This window comes from Akanthomyces muscarius, chromosome 3 (genome assembly GCF_028009165.1).
Source record: "Akanthomyces muscarius strain Ve6 chromosome 3, whole genome shotgun sequence".
NCBI classification, from domain to species: domain Eukaryota; kingdom Fungi; phylum Ascomycota; class Sordariomycetes; order Hypocreales; family Cordycipitaceae; genus Akanthomyces; species Akanthomyces muscarius.
The window spans coordinates 4,737,098-4,758,701 of NC_079243.1; the positions used below are offsets into that span (position 1 = coordinate 4,737,098).

Here is a 21,604-nt window from a genome sequence, read left to right on the forward strand (position 1 = left end):
AGAACTAAAAATAATGTCTAGCACACACCATGCTGAAACCACTCCGCTCCACTGCCAGACGTAGCTAAGGAGTGCATCTGCCCATGAATCGAGGGCAGAGACTAGCCTCACGGACCGTCCAAAGCTTCATGAGCCAAGCCAGAAATCTGTGTCGAGCCAGGTCAGCTTCAAATACTGTGCAAATGGGATCATCACATCGTGTGCATACCTCTGCTCTCCCAATTTGGCCGTAGGTGTGAGTCAGAGGACGCCAGGCCCTCAGTACGTGATGAAAGTGGCATCATTAACAGTATAACAGAGCAAAGATTGGCTGCTTGGACTGTTTTTATGACTTGGAAGAGCATCTTGACTTCAAGTCTACAGCATGGATCAACCAGGAAAAGGGCAAACGCCGAGGATTAAGCATCATTGAATGAAGAGAACAAGAGAAAGTTATTTAGCAAAATAAACAAATGTAAGCTGATATCTAAAAAATATTCTCGATTGATATAAATTCTTTCACATAAAAATAGTACGCTCACTCTAGGACATAAACGATGTGGAAGGAAAGTGACTGACGAAGAACTGTAGGGAAGCAGACGAAGCTTCACGGGAATCACCCCCAAACGGATACGAGAACTCACGCCCGCACGTGTGCTCATTAAATGAGTGACGCAATTGAGCGATGCATCCGTGGGCCTGAGTATTGCTCACTGGTATGGCTGAGACGTTTCTGGATCACCAGAAAGCATTGTCTCGCAATAGATCCCGATCTTCTCCCATGAATTCGGCTTACCATGTCCTGCTTGCAATGTAAATCCACCATTCAAGGCAGCGACGCAGTGCCGCCTCCCAAATAATCGCGTGCACGGCGAGATTGCGCTCTTTCACCCTGTCTGCCATGCGTGTTTTTCGGTCCAATAAGGTCACGTAAAGAGCTTGAAGCAGCCACGCAGCCTGAAATGCAAGCCCTCACGCGAGCCCTGGAATCCTGCTCCTTCGTACCAGTTTGCCTTATGCCGTGCTAACCCGGTCAACAAAGGCCATCAAATAACCTGAAGCAGCCATGCAGCCTGAAATGCGAGCAGCTGACCAGCAAGCCACCTAGGCCTCCCCGTCCGCTTCTTGCCTGACTCGCTCTCGCAGCTGTCGTGTACCTCGTTTCTCCCTACCCTGGGACGGCTCTACCTCGAGTTGGGCCAAGCAATTACGCCTGCCGCTGCGAGAACTTTACATGCACATCACATCACATCAAATAACATCGCACAGCAAAAAAGAAATTGCCCGCTTCTCACATATTCAAAAGAACGCTCCTTGTTGGTATGGACTGCAGTATCGCTCTTGAAGGCTCGTTTGGGCCGCAAGTCGCCTTGTGCCGCAGACAATTCGACTTTACCCTCACCTTTGAGCACTGGATCCTCACGCTGATCCCGGAGATACTTTTTATCTTCGGTGGTGTCGTCCGCTGGTTCTGGATATTTCGTTCTGCCAAGGTGCTCACGCTCCGGTCGCATGGTCTTGCGCACGCGAAATTGATCGCCACGAGTCTCCTACTGGCGCTGAAGACTGCATCGCTAATTGCATGGATAACGGCCGGGGAAGCTATACATCCCTCAGCTGTAGTCTCGTCTAGCGCTGCGTTCGTGAGCGCAACCATGCTGATTCCCATATCACAGTGTGAACACAGCCGCAATGTGCGACCATCGACTCTCATCTGCCTCTACCTTCTGGCAACCATTCTTTTCGAAGTAGCTCAAGTGCGAACACTCTGGCTGCTGCAGCCGTTTAGCCTTGTCCTTGATACCATTGCCACTCTATCTTTGGCTCTGAGAATTCTTGTCCTTGCTATCGAAGCACAGGAGAAAGGACAATACCTGACATCCGCGTACAAAAAAACCTCCCCCGAATGCAGAAGCGGCATATTAAACCGTTCGGTGTACTGATGGATCAATGGTCTTTTTTTCCAGGGCTTCCGCTCCGACTTGAGCCTGCAGGGCCTCTACACCGTGGATGGCAATCTCACCTCAAAGGCTCTCACTTCTGACCTGCAGCGGCGGTGGAGTGGTGATAAAAAGAAGCACAACAAGAAATACGCTCTGCTGCGACACTCTTTCGCAGGCGCACAATGGACAATCATCAGGGCCGTAATAGCAAGGGCCATACTGATACCTCTAAAGTACGCACAACCCTTCCTTTTCAGTGATTTGATTGAGCGTGTCTCTGCGCCGGACAAGCCGGACCAAGAAGGAACCAAATATGGTCTCCTGGCGGCTATGCTTCTTGTATACACGCTGCTTGCTGCCGCAAATGCCATCTACAAGCGACAAACGATCCTGATGATGACAATTATACGCGGGAGCCTGGTAGGAATTATCTACGCTGAAGCCCTCCAGGACAGGAATCGACTTGGCTCCGGGGAGAATGCACTAACCTTCATGAGCACCGATGTCGATCGCATCGTCACTGGCGTGCAAAATGTTCATGAGATGTGGGCTGCTGGAATCGAGATCGTCATTGCCTTTGCGCTGTTGATTCTTCGCATCGGCTATCCATCTGTTGCCGCCTTGGCGGTAGCTGCGGCATGCATTGCCGGCTCCTCTTACATCGCACCACGCATGAGAGAGAAGCAGAGACTATGGGTCCAAGCCGTGCAAGAACGTGTCAACTTTACCACCAGCATTCTAAAGGTAATGCGCCAAGTCAAAATGTTTGGAATAGAGGCTACAATCACTGAAAAGAAACACCAATTTCGAAAGTCGGAATTGGATGCGTCAAAACCTTTTCGCCTTCTTATCGTTGGGGTCAATGTATTGAACGCGGCTGCGACGTCGATCGCTCCAGCTCTAACCATCATTCTCTACACGGTAACGCGCATGAACCTTCGCACAGAGATCCCGACACCAGACGCTATTTTCACATCTCTATCTCTGGTGTCACTTCTTACAAGTTCCGCTACGCTTTTATCTCTGGCGCTCACGAAGTTTACATCTGGCATGGGTTCATTCGACAGAATCCAGGGATATCTCCTCGCGAGAGAGAAGCAAAGCGAGGTTTCACGCCCAGCCACAGAGAATTCCAGTCAGCCAGCAACGGAGCTCACAGCCATGCCGGGAACTGAGCTGGTCAACGTCAAAAGTGGTTCATTCCGATATGGTGGAGATGGTGTGTGCCAGCTCAATAACTTGACCTTTACAGTGAGCCGGTCAGAAATTGTTGCTATTACTGGCTCTCTTAGCTGCGGCAAGTCAACGCTACTGAAAGTTGTCCTGGGCGAGATCTCACACGTCGAAGGTCAGCTGTCGATGCAAGCCACATCGATAGCCTACTGCCAACAGACACCATACATCTTCAGTGGCACAATTCGAAGTAACATTGTTGGGGCTGCGCATGTCGATACTGTTTGGCTTGAGGGTGCTGTATTCGTGCGATTTGGGTTTGGACATCAGCAGACTGCCAAATGGACTTGAAACAGTGGTGGGTACATCAGGCCTGCAGCTCTCTGGCGGACAGAAGCAGCGAGTGGTAAGTACTACATCATTTTGGAAACATAAGATAATAATTGTATTTCAGGCTTTGGCACGGGCAGTTTTTGCAAAGCCCGAGTTTCTTCTCCTGGATGATATTCTCAGCGCTTTGGACACCGTCACAGGTAGTCGCATTTTCCAGCGTCTGTTTGGCTCTGCAGGTATCATTCGGCAGCTAGGGTCTGGGGTCATTATAGTAATGGCTGCTGGTAATTAAACGAATGAACTAAGGCTACCATTCCTTTCGGATCGCTAACAGTTCATAGCTAACCAGCTTCATGACGTGGACAAGGTCATCGTCCTGTCAGACAATGGCAACGTTGATGCGCAGGGAAACTACTCTGACATTATTGAAACATGCGAATTCCTTCAAAGGCTAGCTGCTCCAAAGGAGCGTACCGAGAATCTCCGGGAAGAGGCAACCCCTGTCTCAGAACAGGAAACCGCACGTCCAAGCACTACGATCGCCGGCCCGGCCCCAGCGGCTGCCAGGAGTCGTGGCAGCGGGGCTCTTTCCCTCTACGGATACTACATTGACTCCATCGGCCGATTTTCATTTCTTTGTATTTTGGGGTTCGCTGTTGTATACGTTGTATGTCTGGTATTTCCGCAAATCTTGCTCTCATGGTGGTATAGCTCGGTACCAGAAAAGGGTGTTACCTACCTGGTTACGTACACCATCGTGTCTATCGCGAGTGTAGTAGCTATTGGGTTATACATTGGGTGAGTATTTAATCAGCTCTCGAGCGTTACCATGTTGCTAATTACTGTAGATACTTTTCGTCTGGGCGGTCCCAAAGTCTGCCATCAAGCTTCACAGGCTGCTACTCGACGTCATTATGCAGATGCCTTGGACGCAGCTGGTGCAAATTGAGCTTGGCAGCCTGATAAAAAGACTCAGCCAGGATATGTCACTTGTGGACATGCAGCTCCCCGTTGCATTTGGAATAACGCTGCAGAGCTTTCTCACCTGTATCGCACAGGGCGTCATGATTGCCCATGGTTCGGGCTATATGTCCATCGTCACTCCTTTTTGCATTGCAGTTCTTTATGCTATCCAGGCTTTTTATCTGCGCACTTCCCGCCCGATTCGACTTCTTAGCCTCGAGTCTAAGGCTCCATTGTATGACCACTTCTTGCAGACCATCGACGGCGGTGCCACTATCCGCGCCTTCCAATGGCAGGGCAGGTTTACCAAAGTGAATGAAGAGCTGTTGGATCTCTCTCAGAAGCCATTCTATGCACTGTACAGTGTGCAACAGTGGCTGCAGGTCGTGTTGGACCTACTAGTCGCAGCGCTGGCTACGCTGTTGACGGCCCTTGTCCTGTTTGTCACGAACAAGACCACATCCGGTTCGGTGGGAGTTGCACTTGTCAATCTCTTGTCGTTCAACACATCACTCAAGCAGCTTATCACCAACTGGATGCAACTTGAAACCTCGCTTGGCGCAATTTCGCGAACAAAGGAGTTTGTCACCAACCCCGACCACCAAGCAGCCGAGGCGGTGGAAGATCAATCGCTTGGACAAGAGCTGCTAGCGAAAACAGTCGAATTTCGAGATGTTTCTGCATTCTACGGGGTTGGAGAGGAACTAGTCTTGAAAGATGTGACGCGTTATCTTGAGGGGGGACAAAGAGTCGGTATCTGCCGGCGCACTGGCAGCGGCAAAAGTACTCTCCTATCTTGTTTCTTTTCGCTTGTCAACTTGATGTCCGGCACTGTACATCGACGGAACCGACATCGCAGCCATTCCTAAAGACAAGCTTCACGCCGCCATCGTCACGATTCCCCAACATCCACTTCTTGTAGCTGGGACGGTTCGTGAGAACCTTTTACTTGGCTCTCCTTGTCCTTCCACTGACGAAGCTATCGTGTCAGTACTGGAACAGCTGCAGATGTGGGCTCGTATCCACGAGCACGGCGGCTTGGATGCCACCATCACTGCTGTCCCCTCGACGGAAAGCCAACGACAGCTTGTGTGTATCGGTCGCGCTCTGCTTCAGCCGGGGGGTATTGTCATCTTGGACGAGCCAACGAGCGGTTTCGACGAGGATACGGGGCGGGTGGCCCAGAAGCTGATTGAAGAATCTTTCAAGGGCAGACTTGTCCTCTCGGTGGCACACAAGATTGATACTATCATAGATTCAGATCTGGTCGTCGTCATGGATCACGGCCAAGTGGCAGAGATTGGGGCCCCAGCAGAGCTCTTGCAGAAGAAGGGTAGATTTTGGGAATTGCATCAATGATGGGGTTATCTGCCGCTAGGAGACTGTATCCAAACCAGGTCTGTTCAAATATATTAAGTAGGGCCGCTATCAAGTCATAATATCTAATCCAATAGAACAAGTATTAGTACAACAAGTGTACCTCCATTGACGGACGCATGAACTGGTAGTGTCGCTCTCCTCCTAGCAGCCGCTGAAGAGCAATCAGAACCAGAGGTCGCACAACCAGTATTGGTTTTTGTAGAAGACGTGGAATTGACACCATAAATATAAGTCGATTAATTGCTGGAATGCGATACACCCACCCTGTTGAGTAGAGAGAGCTGCCACTTGCTGAATGGTCAAGACTGTGGTGGTTTCCTTGTTGGCAAAATGGGTCCATGTGCCGTTAAGCCCGGCATTGTTCAAGTCGGCGGAGAGCCGGTCGTCGCGGCAGGCATCTGGCAGCTAGCTCGCCGCCAGTGTATCGTATTTGCAAACTCTCACCCGCGCCTCAGAGACGGAGGTGCCGCAGTCGCACGACAGAGCGCCCTTTAAAGGCCCAGATGTCGCGTTTGGTACCGGATATGGGCGAACAGCCACGGCAAAGATTACTGCCAGGGCGGTGGCGACGACAAGAAAGCACCATACCGTACGCCAGTATACTTGATGGTGTCCATTTGAGGAGGTAGGTGTGTGCCGTGTCTCTTTTTCGGTTGACTGAGACTTGAGACCGAGCAGGCTAGCCGAGTCTTCACCGTCGGGCGGACGCTTGAAACCATTGACATGGTCGTGATATTCTGCCTCGGTGACATCTGATTGATGCGGAAATGGGAATGGTATCAAGTTCATAAGTGTTTATCATGTTGCTGAATGGAACGATATAAATGAAGAACCAGAACCAAACGAGATGGACATTGCAAGCGTGTGGTTCAGCAATGCTGTTCCAATGCAGAGCCTCGGGCATGCGATGTAGCGAAGCGTAGACCGCCAAGGCGGGGGGCGGCCGAGCATATCCAAGCCTGCTGGAGACATTTCCAGGACTCAACCAAGGCCCGTAGCGTCAGGCTGCAGATGTGCGGAGTGTTGCATGACACGAAAATGAGGCCTCCAACGCTGCTCAACAAAACATTTGCATGTAAGAGGAAAGATGAGGAGGCGGCAGTGGGGTCGCTGCAGTTGTGAGGGCAAGCCAGAGCCTGATCTCGTGTGTTGTGGACCGACGAGTAGAGGCGCACAGCATCGAGAACTCCCCCCGCACTCGACCAACTGACAAAAAGGACGCAGGACTCTTCAAGCTCCTGGCATCATTGACCAAATCATCGTTCCGTACTTGCAGTTCTTCATCGCTGCGAACACGCGACTAGCATTCGACAACCTGGGAGCTCGCGAAACATGGCATCAGCGCAATTCAATACCGCCGCCGAGGGCCAACAGGCTACCGACGACTACTGCCTTTACATTTTCCCATTTTCAATATATTCCATCATGGCGCGCGCAACATTGGCCTTTGGCCAAGCAGCAGCAGCCTCGGCTACAGCCAAGCCCTTGAGCGTAGGGTTAAAGCTGGTCAACCTCCACAGAGAAGAAAACATCTCGGAAGCATACCTGATCGAAATCAATGATAAAGGTCAGGTACGCTGGATTTCCTAATCTCGAATACCCCAGTATACGAGAAACTCTCTTGAAAAAAGCTAAACCGTCGCTTTAGGTCCCAGCTCTGACGGGTGGTGCTCTTTCTTCCCCTCTCACCGACAGCTTGGACATTTCCTTCTTCTTCTGCCAGCATTACCCAAGTCTTTTGCCAGAGAAGCAAACACCCATCATAAAACAGCTTCTACAGAAACTCCATCAGATCCAAGTACTTTCACTGTCTGTGCCGTCCAAGGAAGATCGCGCCGAGGGCGTGCCGTGTCCGACCGTTGACGCCCTGGTGGCCGGCACAGAAATCAGCCCGAAATACCGAGACACTCTGCAAATCAAGCAAAAATAGTAAGTTTACTGTAATACCATTTGCCGACACAATGAACCGGTCACGTGTAACAATGTTCTGACCGGTGCTCTTCTGCTCCCTTTCTTTCGCACTAGCCATAAAGAAACGCAGGAAAACGCTCTAACCGACGACAATGTTCACTTGGCAGAGAAACAAGCTAAAGCTTTGTTTGTCAAAGTTGACAAAATCATATCCACTCCTGCTGACAAGTCAGGCGCACTGCCAAAATGGATCTTTGGCGACGCCGTTGGCCCGACAGTTCTTGATGCTCACTGCACTGCTCTCATTGCGCGGCTGATGGACTGTGGAAGACATGATCTTATACCAGGTCGGCTTCAGCAGTATGCTCATTCTGTCATGGCCAGCCCGGGCTGGCAATCTGTAACTCACGGGCGCTCGACCATGTGGGACGTCTCTGTTGGGCATGTTCACCTCCTCAAAGACCTCTGACAGGATGCGTTTCTTTTGCTTCAGTAGCCTTCACATGTGCCATGGATAGTGTAGTTGAGAAATTGACATGTTAAACTTACGAAAGCTAAATTTAACTGCTGCACATTTTGGTCCGTGATCCAACGAGCTGTTGTTGTCTTGTTTGTTGCTGACCCCTGACACAGCATGCCGCTACCTATTTGCTCTTCATTTTTCATGAACGTCACGGTCGGCCATGTAGCTCTTATAAACTGACTAGCGCCCAATGGAGATTGAATAATTTGAGTATTGAGCGCGCAGATGCTGAAACAGCAGGCGCAGGCTGACACGCATTCCGGCAACCCATGCGCTAGCAACTTGCAACCGCGTATAAGTGGTTCGAAACGACACAATTTACAGCCTTCTCGTAGAGTCTAAATAGACTCGCACTGCATTAAGGCTGTTCGAATTCTCCGAACTGGTCAGCGCTAATTCTCACCCAGGACGAATCCTGCCGTTGTCCGTCAGCGCATCTCAGCTGAACCGTCAGCTGAAATGCAGGCCATCGCAGATCGAAGAAAGTTTAACCCCAGGTTTCTGCCTTTTTCAGCCAGCACACGGACTCAACCGGTGAAGTGCAGATCTATTTCGGACCCGGAAGCCTTAACTCGAGGTGAGGCTGCGGCTTTCAGCCAATTACATGCCCATTCCTCTCAAGTGTGGTATTCAAGGTTGGCTTTAGCGTCGCTCGGCTCGCCCAGTTTGCCGAAACGGGCTGACAAAGGCGACACAGTCGACTTCCTTATTTTTAACCTTGGTCCAAGCGAGACACATCACATTGTCTTCAGCTTCGGCTATGTAGTAAAAACGTTGGTCCGTCAACTATTAGAGCTTAGACTTACCACTTAGAGTAACTGCGCCACTTCAACACCGACGGGTGGCCACTGACAGCAGCGTGCAAGTAGCTGGCAACAAATTGCAGTCGACGATACGGTGAAGCGAAATTATGCGTAGATGAAAACTTCTCAACAAGGAAGCGTAGTGCTACAATAGCTCGTGTTCCTGTTTGAGTTTCAAAGTCGGCTGCGTCGATCTAAGCTCCAGTTGGTTATATTCCGCCAGGCTGCATGCGGTATCTTGAACACCATGTCAGCGACGGTCCGTGAAGGCATTTTGCCTTGTAATGAGCCTTGCTACATTGCCGCCTTTCACAGGATCCAATCAGATGATCGGCTGTAGACACATCCACATGTTGAGAGGTCACTGTCGCAGATCGATGGCGGTGGCTGTTGCCTTTGGCGGTATGCAAGAACCCGCAATTGATCCGCATGCAAGTCAGACAAAGAACGCTTAAGAAATTGGAGGTAGGATGTAACATTGTACATGCCCCTTGGTTGTGGGAATAAGCAATGCATGTCTTGGTTGACAGTCTTGATACATCAGACTGTTTACGCATGAGCCATTTCCATGAAAGCAGAACGTAAGACCGGATGAATTATACGGCTCCAACAAGGCTGTAAGAACGGATGAACTTTGAAGAAAGTAAAAGATCATATTGAAACGCGTAATCATTTTCTGGAGGGCGAAAAGTATATAAAGGGGTCGTGTCTCCGTTGAAAGAGTGCAGTTCTTCTCACAGACAACAGCAACAAGCAACAGCACAACCTCCGGCAAACAAGCAACCCAAACACGTCTTTTTCATATCTCTCATAAATTCCGGCCAAGATGCGCTTTGCAACCATCGTCGCTTCCCTCACCGCCGCTGGCGTCGTCAACGCAAGCCCAACCGCCGTCATCCGCGCACCGCCTGCCGACAAGGCTTATAGTAAGGCTCTCATTAGAACTTGTGAACAAGTAGCGAGAGGCAGTTGCTGATAATGTGCTCTTAGCCTTGCACATCGAGGCTGCTGAGTGTAACACCGGAAAGTGTCTGGAGGTTCTCGCTGCCGCAGGCTGCATTGCCCTCGCCATCGCTAAACGAAGCGTCCCGTCTCTTCTCGGCTGTGTTAGTGGTGCCACCGGCAAGGTAAGCCTACGAAGACCGAAAGCTAAGCAAAATGGACATAATGCTAACTCGGTTGTAGCTGTGCGGCTGTGCTGGCTGCATCGATCCTCTTGGCGACTTCCTCGAAGAGCAGAAGGTCTGCTAAGTGGATCGAGATGGGCTGTGAAATCTTACCATGATGGGTTGCTGAACCGATGGTAGGTCGTACTGCAACAGTCGGGCGATATGTTTTGTACTGCTAAGGGCTATTAGGCTTTGCGTTATTCTTTGGTGTTACTCATGATTATCACGGCGCGACCTGACCTAAAATGAATATAATCATTTTCATAAGCTCTGATAGCTTTAAGCCTCTAACAATTATTGTGACTTTATCTAACACTTAGTAATGCATAGTGCTTTCATCAACTTCCTCGAGTACTTTCAGGATTTGGGCTCTCAAGGAGATTGGGCCTACAGATCTTGTAGGGTGGTTACCGGGTAGGGATTCGATGACAGCAGTTGGTAACTAGCATGGTCTACGACGTGATAATAGTCGCAGCAACCAGCTCTGGCCAGCATGCGGCTTGAGAATTTCCAATACCCCATTTAGTTTATCTCGCAATATCATCAATGCTTTTTAATATGTATTTCTTTTATTTTGTTCGCCTGAATACCTGGCCGTTGGTCCAACGCGCAGTGTCTGGTCATGTGATTGGCTGGCTGTGGTGCAGTCGCGCGACCGCGCCCGAGAAACTTGCACCACGCAATCCGCGCCAAGCCCAAGCACATCAACCCATCCCTCACGCATCAACCTGACGCCGCATTTCACGCGCTCGTGTGAGATACTACGCAAATATCCGAACCGCTGCTTCAAACCCACCCATCCGCAGCTACATACACCATGGCCTCGCCGCCGTACGCCTCCTCGCCGACGGCCATGTCGCCTCCCTACCCCTCGCCCGCGCAGATCCCCAACAAGAAGCGCTCGTCGAGCTTCGACACGACCGGTAAGCCGCCTGCCCTGAAGCGCCGCAAGCCGTCGACGCTCTCGCAGGCATCCGTGCCGGTGCACCCTCTGCGACAGACGTCGTTCCCCCCCGAGGCGCGATCGCCGCACACGCGCTCGCCCTCGGTCGACGCCATGTCGCACGTGAGCGGCAGCGCGGTGAGCGGAACGGCCAGTGGCGTCGGGGCTGCTGCTCGTAAGAAGCGCGGCCGCAAGTCCAAGGCGGGCGGCAAGGCCGACGATGGGACAAACGACCAGGCGTCGAGCGTCGCGGGCGGCAGCAAGGCGGCGACCAACGTGTCGGGCCAGGGCGGGGACAAGGAGGCCGAGGACGACGAGGACGACGACAAGGCGGAGATGGCTCTGGAGGACGTGGTGGCGCGCACGCAGGAGCAGAAGCAAGAGGAGATTCGACTGCGTGCGATGCTGGTCGAGGCGTTTGACAGCGAGCAGTACAACCGGTACGAGCTGTGGCGCGCCGCCAAGCTGTCTGACGCGGTGGTGAAGAGGGTAAGATGCTGCATTTTCATATCTAGTGTTTATTACCAAGGCTAACAGGTCAGGTCGTAAATGCTACAGTCTCCCAGTCTGTCCCGCAAATGGTCAGCACAGCCGTCAAGGCAGTCGCGAAGCTGTTTGCGGGCGAGTTCATCGAAGAGGCGCGCCAGATTCAGGCTGAATGGATTCGCGCAGGCGAGCATCAGAGCGAGATGCCAACACCACCGCCCGCGGCCGACGATGCCGGCAACAACGAGGAGGAGAAGGAGCTGAAGCGTGGACCGCTGCGGCCGGACCACCTGCGGGCGGCGTGGCTGCGCTACCGGGCTTCGAAGCAGAGCCACGGCGTCGGCATGCAGCAGCTATGGCACAACCAGCAGGGTAGCGGCGTGGAGCGCTTCGCGGCGCGGACGAGGAAGCAAATGTTTAAATAATAGAGTGGCTGGGAAGCCAGGGAGGGAGTTGGTTGAGCGGTCATTGATACCCCAAGGTTTTGCCTTTTTTTCCCCTTGTTTTCCCCGCGTTGAATCGCGGTAGCATATGAGCATTATTGGAGTCGGTATAATTAAAATTGATTTTATTGGTTAATAATTGTGATGCGTTGTGTGTTGCACAGCGTTGCTGTTGTTGGGGCGGGACGCAAATTTGGTGTAGCGCTTTTTCGCCCACAGGACCCTGATTTTTTTCGCTGTGTGGTCTGCCTGCCACCACGGCCGACACAGGCCTTGTAAAATCACGGAAAAATCACAGCAGACTTGGAAGCTGCCTTGAAAAACTTGGCCATCTTCAAAATACCCAATCTACGTCTGCCCCTCACTCAATCGCTCCCTTTAGACCGCGACACGGCAGTGACATGCTACCTTCGAAAAGGCGCCCCACTGGCTGACACAGCACCCACAGCGGAGAAGAAGTTGTAAGTGAAGAAACTTTGCACCAACAAAGCTGTGACACGACTCTCCATATCGACTCTGTCCTCTTCCAACCTGTCAACGGGAAAACGATTACAGGGCGACGAGTGAAACGGTTGCTACTGGGTGCCGATTGCCGCCATACACAAACTATAATACCCTCTACGTGTTGATGTAGTTTTCTTTCATCCCCATCCACAATGGCCGGTGCCAAGGTACGACTGCCACCAGTTAAAACCTCTTGATTTGCATTGTTTTCACCTCATTGTTCTTCACCGCATGTCTCTGCTTCGGCCCCTGTGGGACGACTCCCATACTTGACTCGTCACACTAGAGGGAAATACAAACAGCAGACTAACACCAACCCGCACCAGACTACTACCGCTACACAGGCCTCGTCGACGAACCCCGCCGCCGAGCGCATCCGCGAAAACCAGCGCCGCTCCCGCGCCCGCCGCAAGGAGTTTGTCGAGGGCATGCAGCGTCGCCTCGACGAGTACGAGAAGCAGGGCGTCGAGGCCACGCTGCAGATGCAGCAGGCCGCCCGCACCGTCGCCATCGAGAACGCGCGTCTGCGCCTGCTGCTCGCCCGCCGCGGCGTGAACAACACCGAGGTGGACAAGTTTCTCGGCATGTTCGACGGTCGCGACGACGAGATCCTGCAGGCTGGCAACGGACTGCAAGGCTTTCCTCCCTCCACTACCCCGGCCTACACCCACACTGCATCGACGACGAGTACATACCAACATCATGACCCACACCACAGCGAGGCCGCCGGCATTGACCGCCTAGCCGTCCTGGCTGACGCCAGTATCGGTGATTCATGCAGCAGCAGCACCTCTGCCACGACGCCGAGCGAGTCGACGGTCGCCGCGCAGAGCCCGCCCAGCGCAGGACCAAGCACCATGCCCGGCACGCCCGTTTCAGGGCCGCACAGCCACTATCACGGCCATCCTCACCAGCATCACCACCACGCCACGCCGCAGCCACCAGCCGGGTCTGGCTCGCCGCTCGTCATGTCCTGCAACACGGCTGCGCAAATCATTGCCGAGATGCAAGGCGGCGCGCCGGTCAACAGGCATGCCGTCAAGACCAGCTTGGGGTGCGCGGACGCAGAGTGTGAGTGCTTCGTCAAGAATACGTTACTCTTTCAAATAATGGAGAAGAATACGGCATGAATAAAATGATGGGGGTTGGATCAACACACACATACGCACACACACACACACACACAAAAGGAGTTTGGTTTCAACATGTATTATGAGTCTGGGTATGGGCAACAATGAACAGGCGCAGGAAATGGACCTCGTCAGGGATTGGAAAACTGGGATGGTGGGTGAAAATATGACGGGTGGAAATGACGAAATGAGGGGATACCCAGAGACACGGTGCGGGATTTGCATTGACGGCCTTTGTCGGACTACATGTATGCTGCATGGCACTAACCACGCATTTATCGTACAAAAACCTGGACTGAGCAATCTACAGATGGATATCCAGTCTTGTGCAGGCAAGCATAGCTACTCGCAAGAATCTAATGAGTAAAAAAAATTGCATCAAAGCTACGCTGTCTAGAATATCAAGTGCCATTCTTCATTGTCTACTCCTTCCAGTTCCATCGGGCGCCGAGCCACTTGACGAGATACACCAGCGCAATCAGCACCGGCACCTCAATCAGCGGCCCGACCGACGCCGCGAGCGCCTCGTTGCTGTCGGGCCCAAACGTGGCGACGGCCACCGCAATCGCCAGCTCAAAATTGTTGCTGGCCGCCGTGAAGCTCTGCGTGCAGCCGAGCCTGTACCCGAAGCCGAGCCGGCGCGTCACCCACAGCGTGAAGAAGAAGATGCACAGAAAGTAGACAATCATAGGCGCCGCGACTCTCACTACGGAGACAATTTGCTGCACAACGTGCGCGCCCTGCGACGCGAACAGCACAATAATGGTATACAACAAGCCGATGAGCGACCACGGGGAGAGCCACGCTAGGAACGTGCGCTCGTACCACTCGCTGCCCAAGATGCGGCGGAGGGCGAGCCGGGTGAGGATGGCGCCGCCGAGGGGGATGCCGAGAAAGACACCGACGCTGGTGGCGACGACGGAGTAGGAGACGGAGGACGTGGAGGTGTGGCTGATGACGCGCAGGAAGAAGATGGCGAGGGGCGCGAAGAGCACCATTTGTAGGATCGAGTTGACGGCGACGAGGATGGCGCAGTACTCGGCGTCGCCGCCGGCGAGGCCGTTCCAGATGAGAACCATGGCGATGCACCGCCCGAGGCCGACGAGGATGAGGCCGGCGCGGAGGCTGGGCTCGTCGGGGAGGAAGGCCCAGGCAAGGGCCATCTGAACATTGGTCAGCCAGGACTCGAAGAAGAAGAAGAAGAAGACGACAGAGGATGAGGATGAGCAATCGGAAACGGACATACCATGAAGAAGGGCGCCACGATCCAGTTGATGAAGACGGAAAAGCCAATCTGCTTCCACAGCGTCTTTTGTCGCAGGATAATATGCAGCGTCTCGTAGCGGACTTTGCATAGAATCGGATACATCATGACCAGCAGGCCGATTGCTACGATTGAATAATTAATACCGCATTGCTGAGACGGAGACAGATGCATGCGTGGGACATACCGATGGGAACCGAGACGCCGACAAATTGCCCGCGCTGCAGCGACGCGCCAATGTGCGGCACAAAGTTACCAAGCACAATGCCAATGACCATGGCGAGAAAGATCCATACCGCGAGGAATCGATCCAGCCATCCTAGAGATTTAAACGCCGAGGTCTTCTTCTCAGACGGGGAGGGCACCTGGCCGCACTCAAGGACATCCTCGGTGGGTGGTGGTGCTTCTTTGTCGTCTTTGGTGGCCATGGCCAATTATGACGAACAACAGGTAAACAGGCAGATGAATAATGACGGAGAAAAAGAAATTACGGAGTAATGGCAGGGAAGTGTAGGAAGAGAGGGCACTGGTGGCTGATGTAAAAGTGGCCAACTTATATCAGTGACATGCACCGGGCAGGGCTGGGCGCATGAGGGAATAGAAATTTCAGATGGGCCAATCGGAAGCACGGAGTGACGCGACTGCCAGATCTGACCCAGCACCGTGGGGCTTCGGGCTGACTTGCTGTAAGTGTGCGTGGCTCAATGGGATCCAATGGACATTGTGATTCTCGGGTTCATTTCAAGATTAAGCACATCACAGTGCAGAAGGCGATATGCCTCTATGCGACTGAAGTGTTCACGTCCTGCGACAGGCAGACCCTACTCGGCGCGTGTGGGCTTGGATGGCCACCGAGGTGCAAGTACAAGGTGCAAATAAAACATGCGCGCGCATGCACTATCGAAAGAAAAAAGAGAACTCTGCACAGTTAAATCTTTGCTCATTATTTCACTGTCTTCCTATCTATGGTCTGGTGTGAACAGTCTTGGTGTGCTCCGGCCGCCTCTCAGCAGCCTTTGGTGGCGAAGTCCATCAACGCTCGGCATGCACTACCAATTTACGGCGCTTCGGGGCCTTCGGGGGGGAAGAGCGCCAATGCCTCCCGCGCCGAGATTCTGTCCGTCGGGCGAAGCTTGATCAGTGCTTGCATGATGGGTACCAGCGGCGCCAGCTCCGGCCCGGGCGCCACGGCCGTGTACCGGTCCAAGAGACTTGGCCTAGGAGTCGCTAACACGAGGGGCAAAGCAAAATTAGTAATTGAGAGAAATTCACACGGATGATGGGCCGCGGATTCGCTCCCCGACTCACTGAAATCAATTGTACTGGTCGCGTCCGCTTGCATCTGTTGCCATCTCTCTCGCCACTCCGAGGGCACCTCTCCTCCACTGAATCCAATGATCTCGCAAGCGAGGGCTTCAATGTGACCCCACCAATGAAAGGGATTATGGGCAGAAATCATACAATAGATCTACTGTACTGTTAGCCATATATTTTATGAACACGGCGAAGTTGAATTTCTTTTTCCATACAACGATTCCCGCTCGCCAGAGGTCGACTCGGTAGTCGATCTGGCTAGTGAAAATGGTCTCGGGCACGCGCCAGTCGGCCGGCTGAGCCAGCCGTCTGGGGGGCGAATCGAAAGCAAAAGACTCGCCCCAGTCAATCAGGCGAATGTTCTCTTCACTTTCGTCAATCCAGGCCGTCCATTTCATCCTGCCCACTAATTGTTCTGGAAGCCTCCGACCCAGAGCCGATCCATCTTTGCGTAGAAGTTGTGCTGTTTCCGGCTCGCCGACGATTTCAAAGATTTCCTCCTTGGACAAGGATGCTAGGCGCGAGGCTGTAAAGACAATGTTGCCTCCGTTGACATCTACGATGCACGCGTTCGTCAGTCGCTACTCGGATCTTGCGGCTACTCGGATGTTGGCATTACCTCCGTGAGAGACTCCAGCCTCGTGAACAGCCGCTGTTGCTTGTAATAGCTGCCTGCTCAGCCGGAGTGTATCTTCTGGGGCGAGTCGATCTCCACCACGGTCATAGTCGGCTAGAATGTGTTTCAAAGATGGGCCGAGAAATTCGGTCACAATACATAGATGAGAGCCATTAGGGCCGTCGTGGACGAAGCTTTCGTACAGCTTGGCTACGAAACCTGATGCAGGGCTCCCCTGCAGCGTTCGAAGTGTTGAGATTTCGCCAAGTGAATCAGTCTCAGCCTTGCAGATTTTCAAAGCCACCCACTTTTCATCCCTAAATGGCAGTTATTATACGTTGTCTTTCTTTTTCATCGCTACTTGGATGCCTGACGTACCGCGTATTCCTCGCAAGCCAGACAGTTGAGAAGCCACCCCAGCCTAGCTTGTGCACGACCTCGTAGCGGCCGTCGGCAAAGGTGTCGCCCAAAGAGACTGGATGGTACCCACCGAATCGATACTCGGCCAGGATCTCCTGTGCATAGCAAAGATTCGATGAAGGTTCCGTCGTAAATTTGTCCATCTTTGGCAGGGAGATTGTATGAACAGTTGAAGAAGCAGAAAAGAGCCTGCGACAAAACACTGAGCAGTAGGCAGGACGGAAGCATGGTGGTACGAGTGTAGAGTGGCACAGGTGTATCACCAGCGGGAATCTCTGCGGCTCTTCTTGTACATTTTCTGGTGTTTCTTTGTTTTTTTTTTCTTCCTGCTGTGAACAATAGTAGCACCTGGCAGCACTTGAAGTGGTCCGATTTCGGCTGCCCGCCAAAAGAAGCTATTTGAAAATAAGAAGCGACTTCATTTCCTGGGCCGACGGCAACGTCTGGGCAGTCGGAACAAGATTGTTTTGGATGAGGAGCTACTACTCTGTATTAAACGTTTGGGGTTGAAGCTTTATTAGGGTGCTGCGGGCAGCCAGGAATGGACCAGGTGGTCTGGTGTGGCGGCTGCTCTTGCATCTAAATAACGGAAACCAGAATATGAGAAGAATGCGAAAATTCAAGACTCGAAAATTCAGGGCAAAAATCCCAAACGCAAAAATCCATATTTGTTTTTGAAAAATCATGGCAAGCTTGCGCCGCAGCATGACAGGACTAATTGGCCAGCCTCTTCGCGGAACAGCCCCTTCGCGGAACAGCCTCTTCGCGGAAAAATAAAAAAGTCCAAAGATATTGGGTAAATAACTACCTCGCAGAAGAAGCATCTATGGGATTGCGAGATTTTTCATCACGTGTAGTATATTATTTCGTATATTATTTTGTGCGTTATAAATGGTAAAAAACGGATACTGAGAGTGCTTGTTTTCTGTAGTGTTAGAGCAGGCAAATGCTGCCTAGACATCCGTAGAGCAACGCAGTTGACAGTGCACAGTGTCGGAGAATGCCCCGGCTCTGCCCAGTCTGGTAAATAGCGATGGCTACTGGGATCTACCATAGGCACCTACGCATCATGTTGCCATGGAAGCATGCACATGCACCGTGATAGCAAGGAAGCTGCCTGCGCGTCACCCTAACAGCGTTAGTGCTACACGTGCCGCGCCCCCATTTTTCGTGGCACGAAAGCTTCATGAACCCCGCACCAGGTGTCTATTGTGAAAAGCTACATATCTCAGTTTTCACCTGCTCACTAAACCTGCCAGAACCGCAATTTTCTCCTAATTTACAGCAAAGTGCTCTTCCGTAAGTCGTCAATCCTTGATGCCTCCCACCTTGTAGCCGTCAATACTCTCCTCGCCCTGCGATGAGGCAACGACTGACCAGCATTGGCAACAGGATTTCAACGTCGCAAAAATGGCCGACCGACAGCAAGGAACCGTCAAATGGTTTAACGACGAGAAGGGATACGGGTTCATCACCCCTGCGGATGGCGGTGCCGACCTGTTTGTGCACTTCAGGGCCATCGAGTCGTCAGGGTTCAAGGCACTCAAGGAGGGACAAACCGTCTCGTTTGTCGCGGAACAAGGCCAGAAGGGTCCCCAGGCAGCACAAGTCCGACCCGAGTCCGAGGCCTAAGCTTGCTACATTTTTCCTTCCGCTACAGGAGTGATCCGATTTTCGCCGCAAAAGTGATGCATACTCTCAATAAACCTGGACTTCAGTGGACAGGCATGCATAGGCACAAGATGGACTCGTTTGTCCTTCTGCTTAGCGGAAATCACCATTGCTAAAAGGAACAAAGTGGAAATAGCGCCCATGTGCGGTCTCCAAATCGCCAGGGTCATATCCGGAGCGAAGCAAGACATAGCTCCAGAAGTACACAAAAGTAGCCAGTGCGCATAACTCTTAAATCGCACTACGCGGGGTCTCTTCTTCTTTTAAACAGTGCACGTCAAGCAATGAATCTGAATGTGCACAACACAGTACACGGTTAGCGCATTTATGATTAAAATGCATCAACTGCGCCGCGGTTGGTAGCAGCGGCAAGGCATTCAACAGGGCCTGTTTGGGCGGCCAGCTATTGGCAGGCGAAGCGCCCGAGGTGCATGAGGCTGACCGTGAGGCAACCGGTGTCCCTATTTATTTCTACAAACCCGTCACGACTTGGGCGATGATGGTTACACAATCAACAACGCCGTATTGTAGGCAACATCAAGGTCATCATTATCATCGACAGTCCTTTAAGCATGACCGCTGATTCTTCTCACCGCCGCGTGGACCAGGAGCCGGCGAGCAGCGACGGCCGGGACGCAGCGCTTACACTGCAAGCTGTGTACGAGCCGCTCAAGACCACACCCAGCAGCACTAGATTCTTGACTATCCAACCGGCGAATCGGCCTAATGATCGCATCTCGTGCAAGATCTCCGAGACTCCATTCGGAGAGCTACCCGCGTTCAAGGCGCTGTCCTACCAATGGGGCAACGAAGCCGCCACAGAATGCATCGTCCTCAATGGCGTCGAGTGTCCAGTCAAGCAAAATTTGCTTGACGCGCTGCATTATCTGCGTCGCAAATGGCCGGCGGAACGGTTCTGGATCGACGCCCTCTGCATCAACCAGGCAGATAACAACGAGCGCAGCGCGCAGGTCAGGCTGATGCGGACAATTTTCTTTCGTGCATCTGCCGTCATCGTCTGGCTAGGGAAAGACTATGAAAAGTACGCACCAGAGCTCCCGCAGCTGCAGCGGCTTGGTCATGGGTCAATGAGTAAGGCTACCAGTGGTGCAGAAGCGGCAATGCCAAACACCACACCAACCGAGGCTGAGGCTACAAAAGCCGCAAATGAAGATGACGTTTCCAGCTTGCCGCTGGCCAAAGACTTGTATCAGAATGGCTATTGGAACAGGGTATGGATAGTGCAAGAGGTTGGCCTCGCCGCGGAGCTGATTGTGTGTTTTGGAGATTATGCCATCAACTGGGGTGGCTTTATCCACTTGTTAACCATGCACCATGTGGGAAACGAGGGGCCATTGAAGCTTCATGAGCAGCGGCGTAGACGATATGAGGGTAGCTGCAAGCTCATCCAACTACTCCACGACTACAAAGACGCACAGTGCCACGATCCCAAGGACAAGGTGTATGGCTTGATTGGCCTCGCTGCCGACGCACGCTTCTTCCCAATCGATTACAACAAAAGCCGATTTGAGATTTGGAGGGACGTCATGGAATTTGCAAACCAAGGCAAGATGCTCGCCAACGACGAAATTATATCTACGGGCAGTCTTGTCAAGTATCTCCTTATGGGGGCGGGGTGCGAGCCGCTCGACCAGATCCTGCGAAGCTATGCTCCTGCAGAAGAGGCGGCCGCGCTGGTGAACCAACCCAATTCGCCCAAAGTCTTTCAGGTGCCGGCAAAGGCGCTCGGGTGCGTCCGCTACATTGGCCCTCCGCCAAACGAGATTGTGAACGACCCAATGAAACAAGAACTGTGGGAAGCCGTGGTGCAGGCCTGCAATACTGATGATGCCGGATCAGCGCACGCTGAGAGTGACATGCTCCTGAGAAAGATGGTTATGCCAGGTGGGCCAGATCTTAACGGGACCTGCTTCACGTATAGCAGTGTGGTGCAGTGGTCGGCGGGGAGCCACATGGGGGGTGGCTTGGAGTCGTATCATGGACAGGCTGTCGAGAAGTGGCAGGCAAAAATAGAAGCACCTCAGTATAGCTCGGGATCGGAAAAGGTGCAGGAATCATTGACAGAGGGCGTACGGCTCTACCAGCTGGATTCCTTCTTTCGTTCCAAAGATTGGAAGATGGGGGTGGCATCCAGCCAGGTGCGGCTGGGTGACTTGATCTGCTGGGTGGCTTCATCTCGCATGGCGATCATTCTGCGACCCCAGTACAATGACCGTTCCAATCGGTGGACTTTGCAAGCTGTAGGCACAGCGGCTGTGGCGAAAGATTTGCAAGGCATTTCGCCCGAGGCGCATCGTCGTCGGTATAAGAACTTTCCCCAGTCTCGTGGTTATAGTGATACTAGTGCAAGCCTGACGGTGCACTTGGACGCGACCTTTCTATTCATACTACTAGAATCTGAAAGAATATTCAAAGAGTTAGATTAGTGCTTGATTTAAATAGTTAATTATTTAAAGTCTCAAATATATTGACCGAATCTCTACGGATCTTGTAACGGTAATCCTTGTTTGCTGGAACCGCCCCCACTGTGGCTGCCTGAGTACGATACCCTGACGTCACCGGCACAAGCAGACAGGACAGCTTTTCCATCTCGAATCAACTGAATCGTCAGACGT

At 52.5% G+C, this 21,604-nt stretch overlaps 9 protein-coding genes across 9 annotated transcripts; 7 read left to right on the forward strand and 2 right to left on the reverse strand.

Moving 5' to 3' along the window:
* Nucleotides 1-1,301: 1,301 nt before the first annotated feature.
* Nucleotides 1,302-5,891, forward strand: LMH87_002978 (uncharacterized protein; the record flags this gene model as incomplete). Its single annotated transcript, XM_056194525.1, has 10 exons — nucleotides 1,302-1,622; nucleotides 1,947-3,270; nucleotides 3,332-3,501; nucleotides 3,550-3,712; nucleotides 3,770-4,095; nucleotides 4,140-4,226; nucleotides 4,277-5,144; nucleotides 5,383-5,724; nucleotides 5,770-5,788; nucleotides 5,858-5,891. 10 exons carry the CDS (start codon nucleotides 1,302-1,304, stop codon nucleotides 5,889-5,891), a joined length of 3,654 nt encoding a protein of 1,217 aa, XP_056051454.1.
* A 1,212-nt stretch (nucleotides 5,892-7,103) lies between these two features.
* On the forward strand, nucleotides 7,104-8,151 carry LMH87_002979 (uncharacterized protein; the record flags this gene model as incomplete). The annotated part of the gene is made up of 3 exons (XM_056194526.1): nucleotides 7,104-7,343; nucleotides 7,420-7,700; nucleotides 7,797-8,151. The coding sequence occupies 3 exons, from the start codon at nucleotides 7,104-7,106 to the stop codon at nucleotides 8,149-8,151; spliced, it is 876 nt and encodes a 291-aa protein (XP_056051455.1).
* A 1,683-nt stretch (nucleotides 8,152-9,834) lies between these two features.
* On the forward strand, nucleotides 9,835-10,259 carry LMH87_002980 (uncharacterized protein; the record flags this gene model as incomplete). The annotated part of the gene is made up of 3 exons (XM_056194527.1): nucleotides 9,835-9,934; nucleotides 9,999-10,135; nucleotides 10,194-10,259. The coding sequence occupies 3 exons, from the start codon at nucleotides 9,835-9,837 to the stop codon at nucleotides 10,257-10,259; spliced, it is 303 nt and encodes a 100-aa protein (XP_056051456.1).
* Nucleotides 10,260-10,994: 735 nt separating this feature from the next.
* Nucleotides 10,995-12,031, forward strand: LMH87_002981 (uncharacterized protein; the record flags this gene model as incomplete). The annotated part of the gene is made up of 2 exons (XM_056194528.1): nucleotides 10,995-11,609; nucleotides 11,663-12,031. 2 exons carry the CDS (start codon nucleotides 10,995-10,997, stop codon nucleotides 12,029-12,031), a joined length of 984 nt encoding a protein of 327 aa, XP_056051457.1.
* A 674-nt stretch (nucleotides 12,032-12,705) lies between these two features.
* Nucleotides 12,706-13,683, forward strand: LMH87_002982 (uncharacterized protein; the record flags this gene model as incomplete). Its single annotated transcript, XM_056194529.1, has 2 exons — nucleotides 12,706-12,720; nucleotides 12,880-13,683. 2 exons carry the CDS (start codon nucleotides 12,706-12,708, stop codon nucleotides 13,681-13,683), a joined length of 819 nt encoding a protein of 272 aa, XP_056051458.1.
* A 422-nt stretch (nucleotides 13,684-14,105) lies between these two features.
* Nucleotides 14,106-15,375, reverse strand: LMH87_002983 (uncharacterized protein; the record flags this gene model as incomplete). Its single annotated transcript, XM_056194531.1, has 3 exons — nucleotides 14,106-14,846; nucleotides 14,930-15,072; nucleotides 15,135-15,375. 3 exons carry the CDS (start codon nucleotides 15,373-15,375, stop codon nucleotides 14,106-14,108), a joined length of 1,125 nt encoding a protein of 374 aa, XP_056051459.1.
* A 629-nt stretch (nucleotides 15,376-16,004) lies between these two features.
* On the reverse strand, nucleotides 16,005-17,440 carry LMH87_002984 (uncharacterized protein; the record flags this gene model as incomplete). The annotated part of the gene is made up of 5 exons (XM_056194532.1): nucleotides 16,005-16,174; nucleotides 16,256-16,415; nucleotides 16,477-16,817; nucleotides 16,881-17,194; nucleotides 17,256-17,440. The coding sequence occupies 5 exons, from the start codon at nucleotides 17,438-17,440 to the stop codon at nucleotides 16,005-16,007; spliced, it is 1,170 nt and encodes a 389-aa protein (XP_056051460.1).
* Nucleotides 17,441-18,188: 748 nt separating this feature from the next.
* On the forward strand, nucleotides 18,189-18,929 carry LMH87_002985 (uncharacterized protein; the record flags this gene model as incomplete). The annotated part of the gene is made up of 3 exons (XM_056194533.1): nucleotides 18,189-18,191; nucleotides 18,588-18,596; nucleotides 18,690-18,929. The coding sequence occupies 3 exons, from the start codon at nucleotides 18,189-18,191 to the stop codon at nucleotides 18,927-18,929; spliced, it is 252 nt and encodes an 83-aa protein (XP_056051461.1).
* A 611-nt stretch (nucleotides 18,930-19,540) lies between these two features.
* Nucleotides 19,541-21,415, forward strand: LMH87_002986 (uncharacterized protein; the record flags this gene model as incomplete). Its single annotated transcript, XM_056194534.1, has 1 exon — nucleotides 19,541-21,415. The coding sequence occupies one exon, from the start codon at nucleotides 19,541-19,543 to the stop codon at nucleotides 21,413-21,415; it is 1,875 nt and encodes a 624-aa protein (XP_056051462.1).
* Nucleotides 21,416-21,604: the final 189 nt, after the last annotated feature.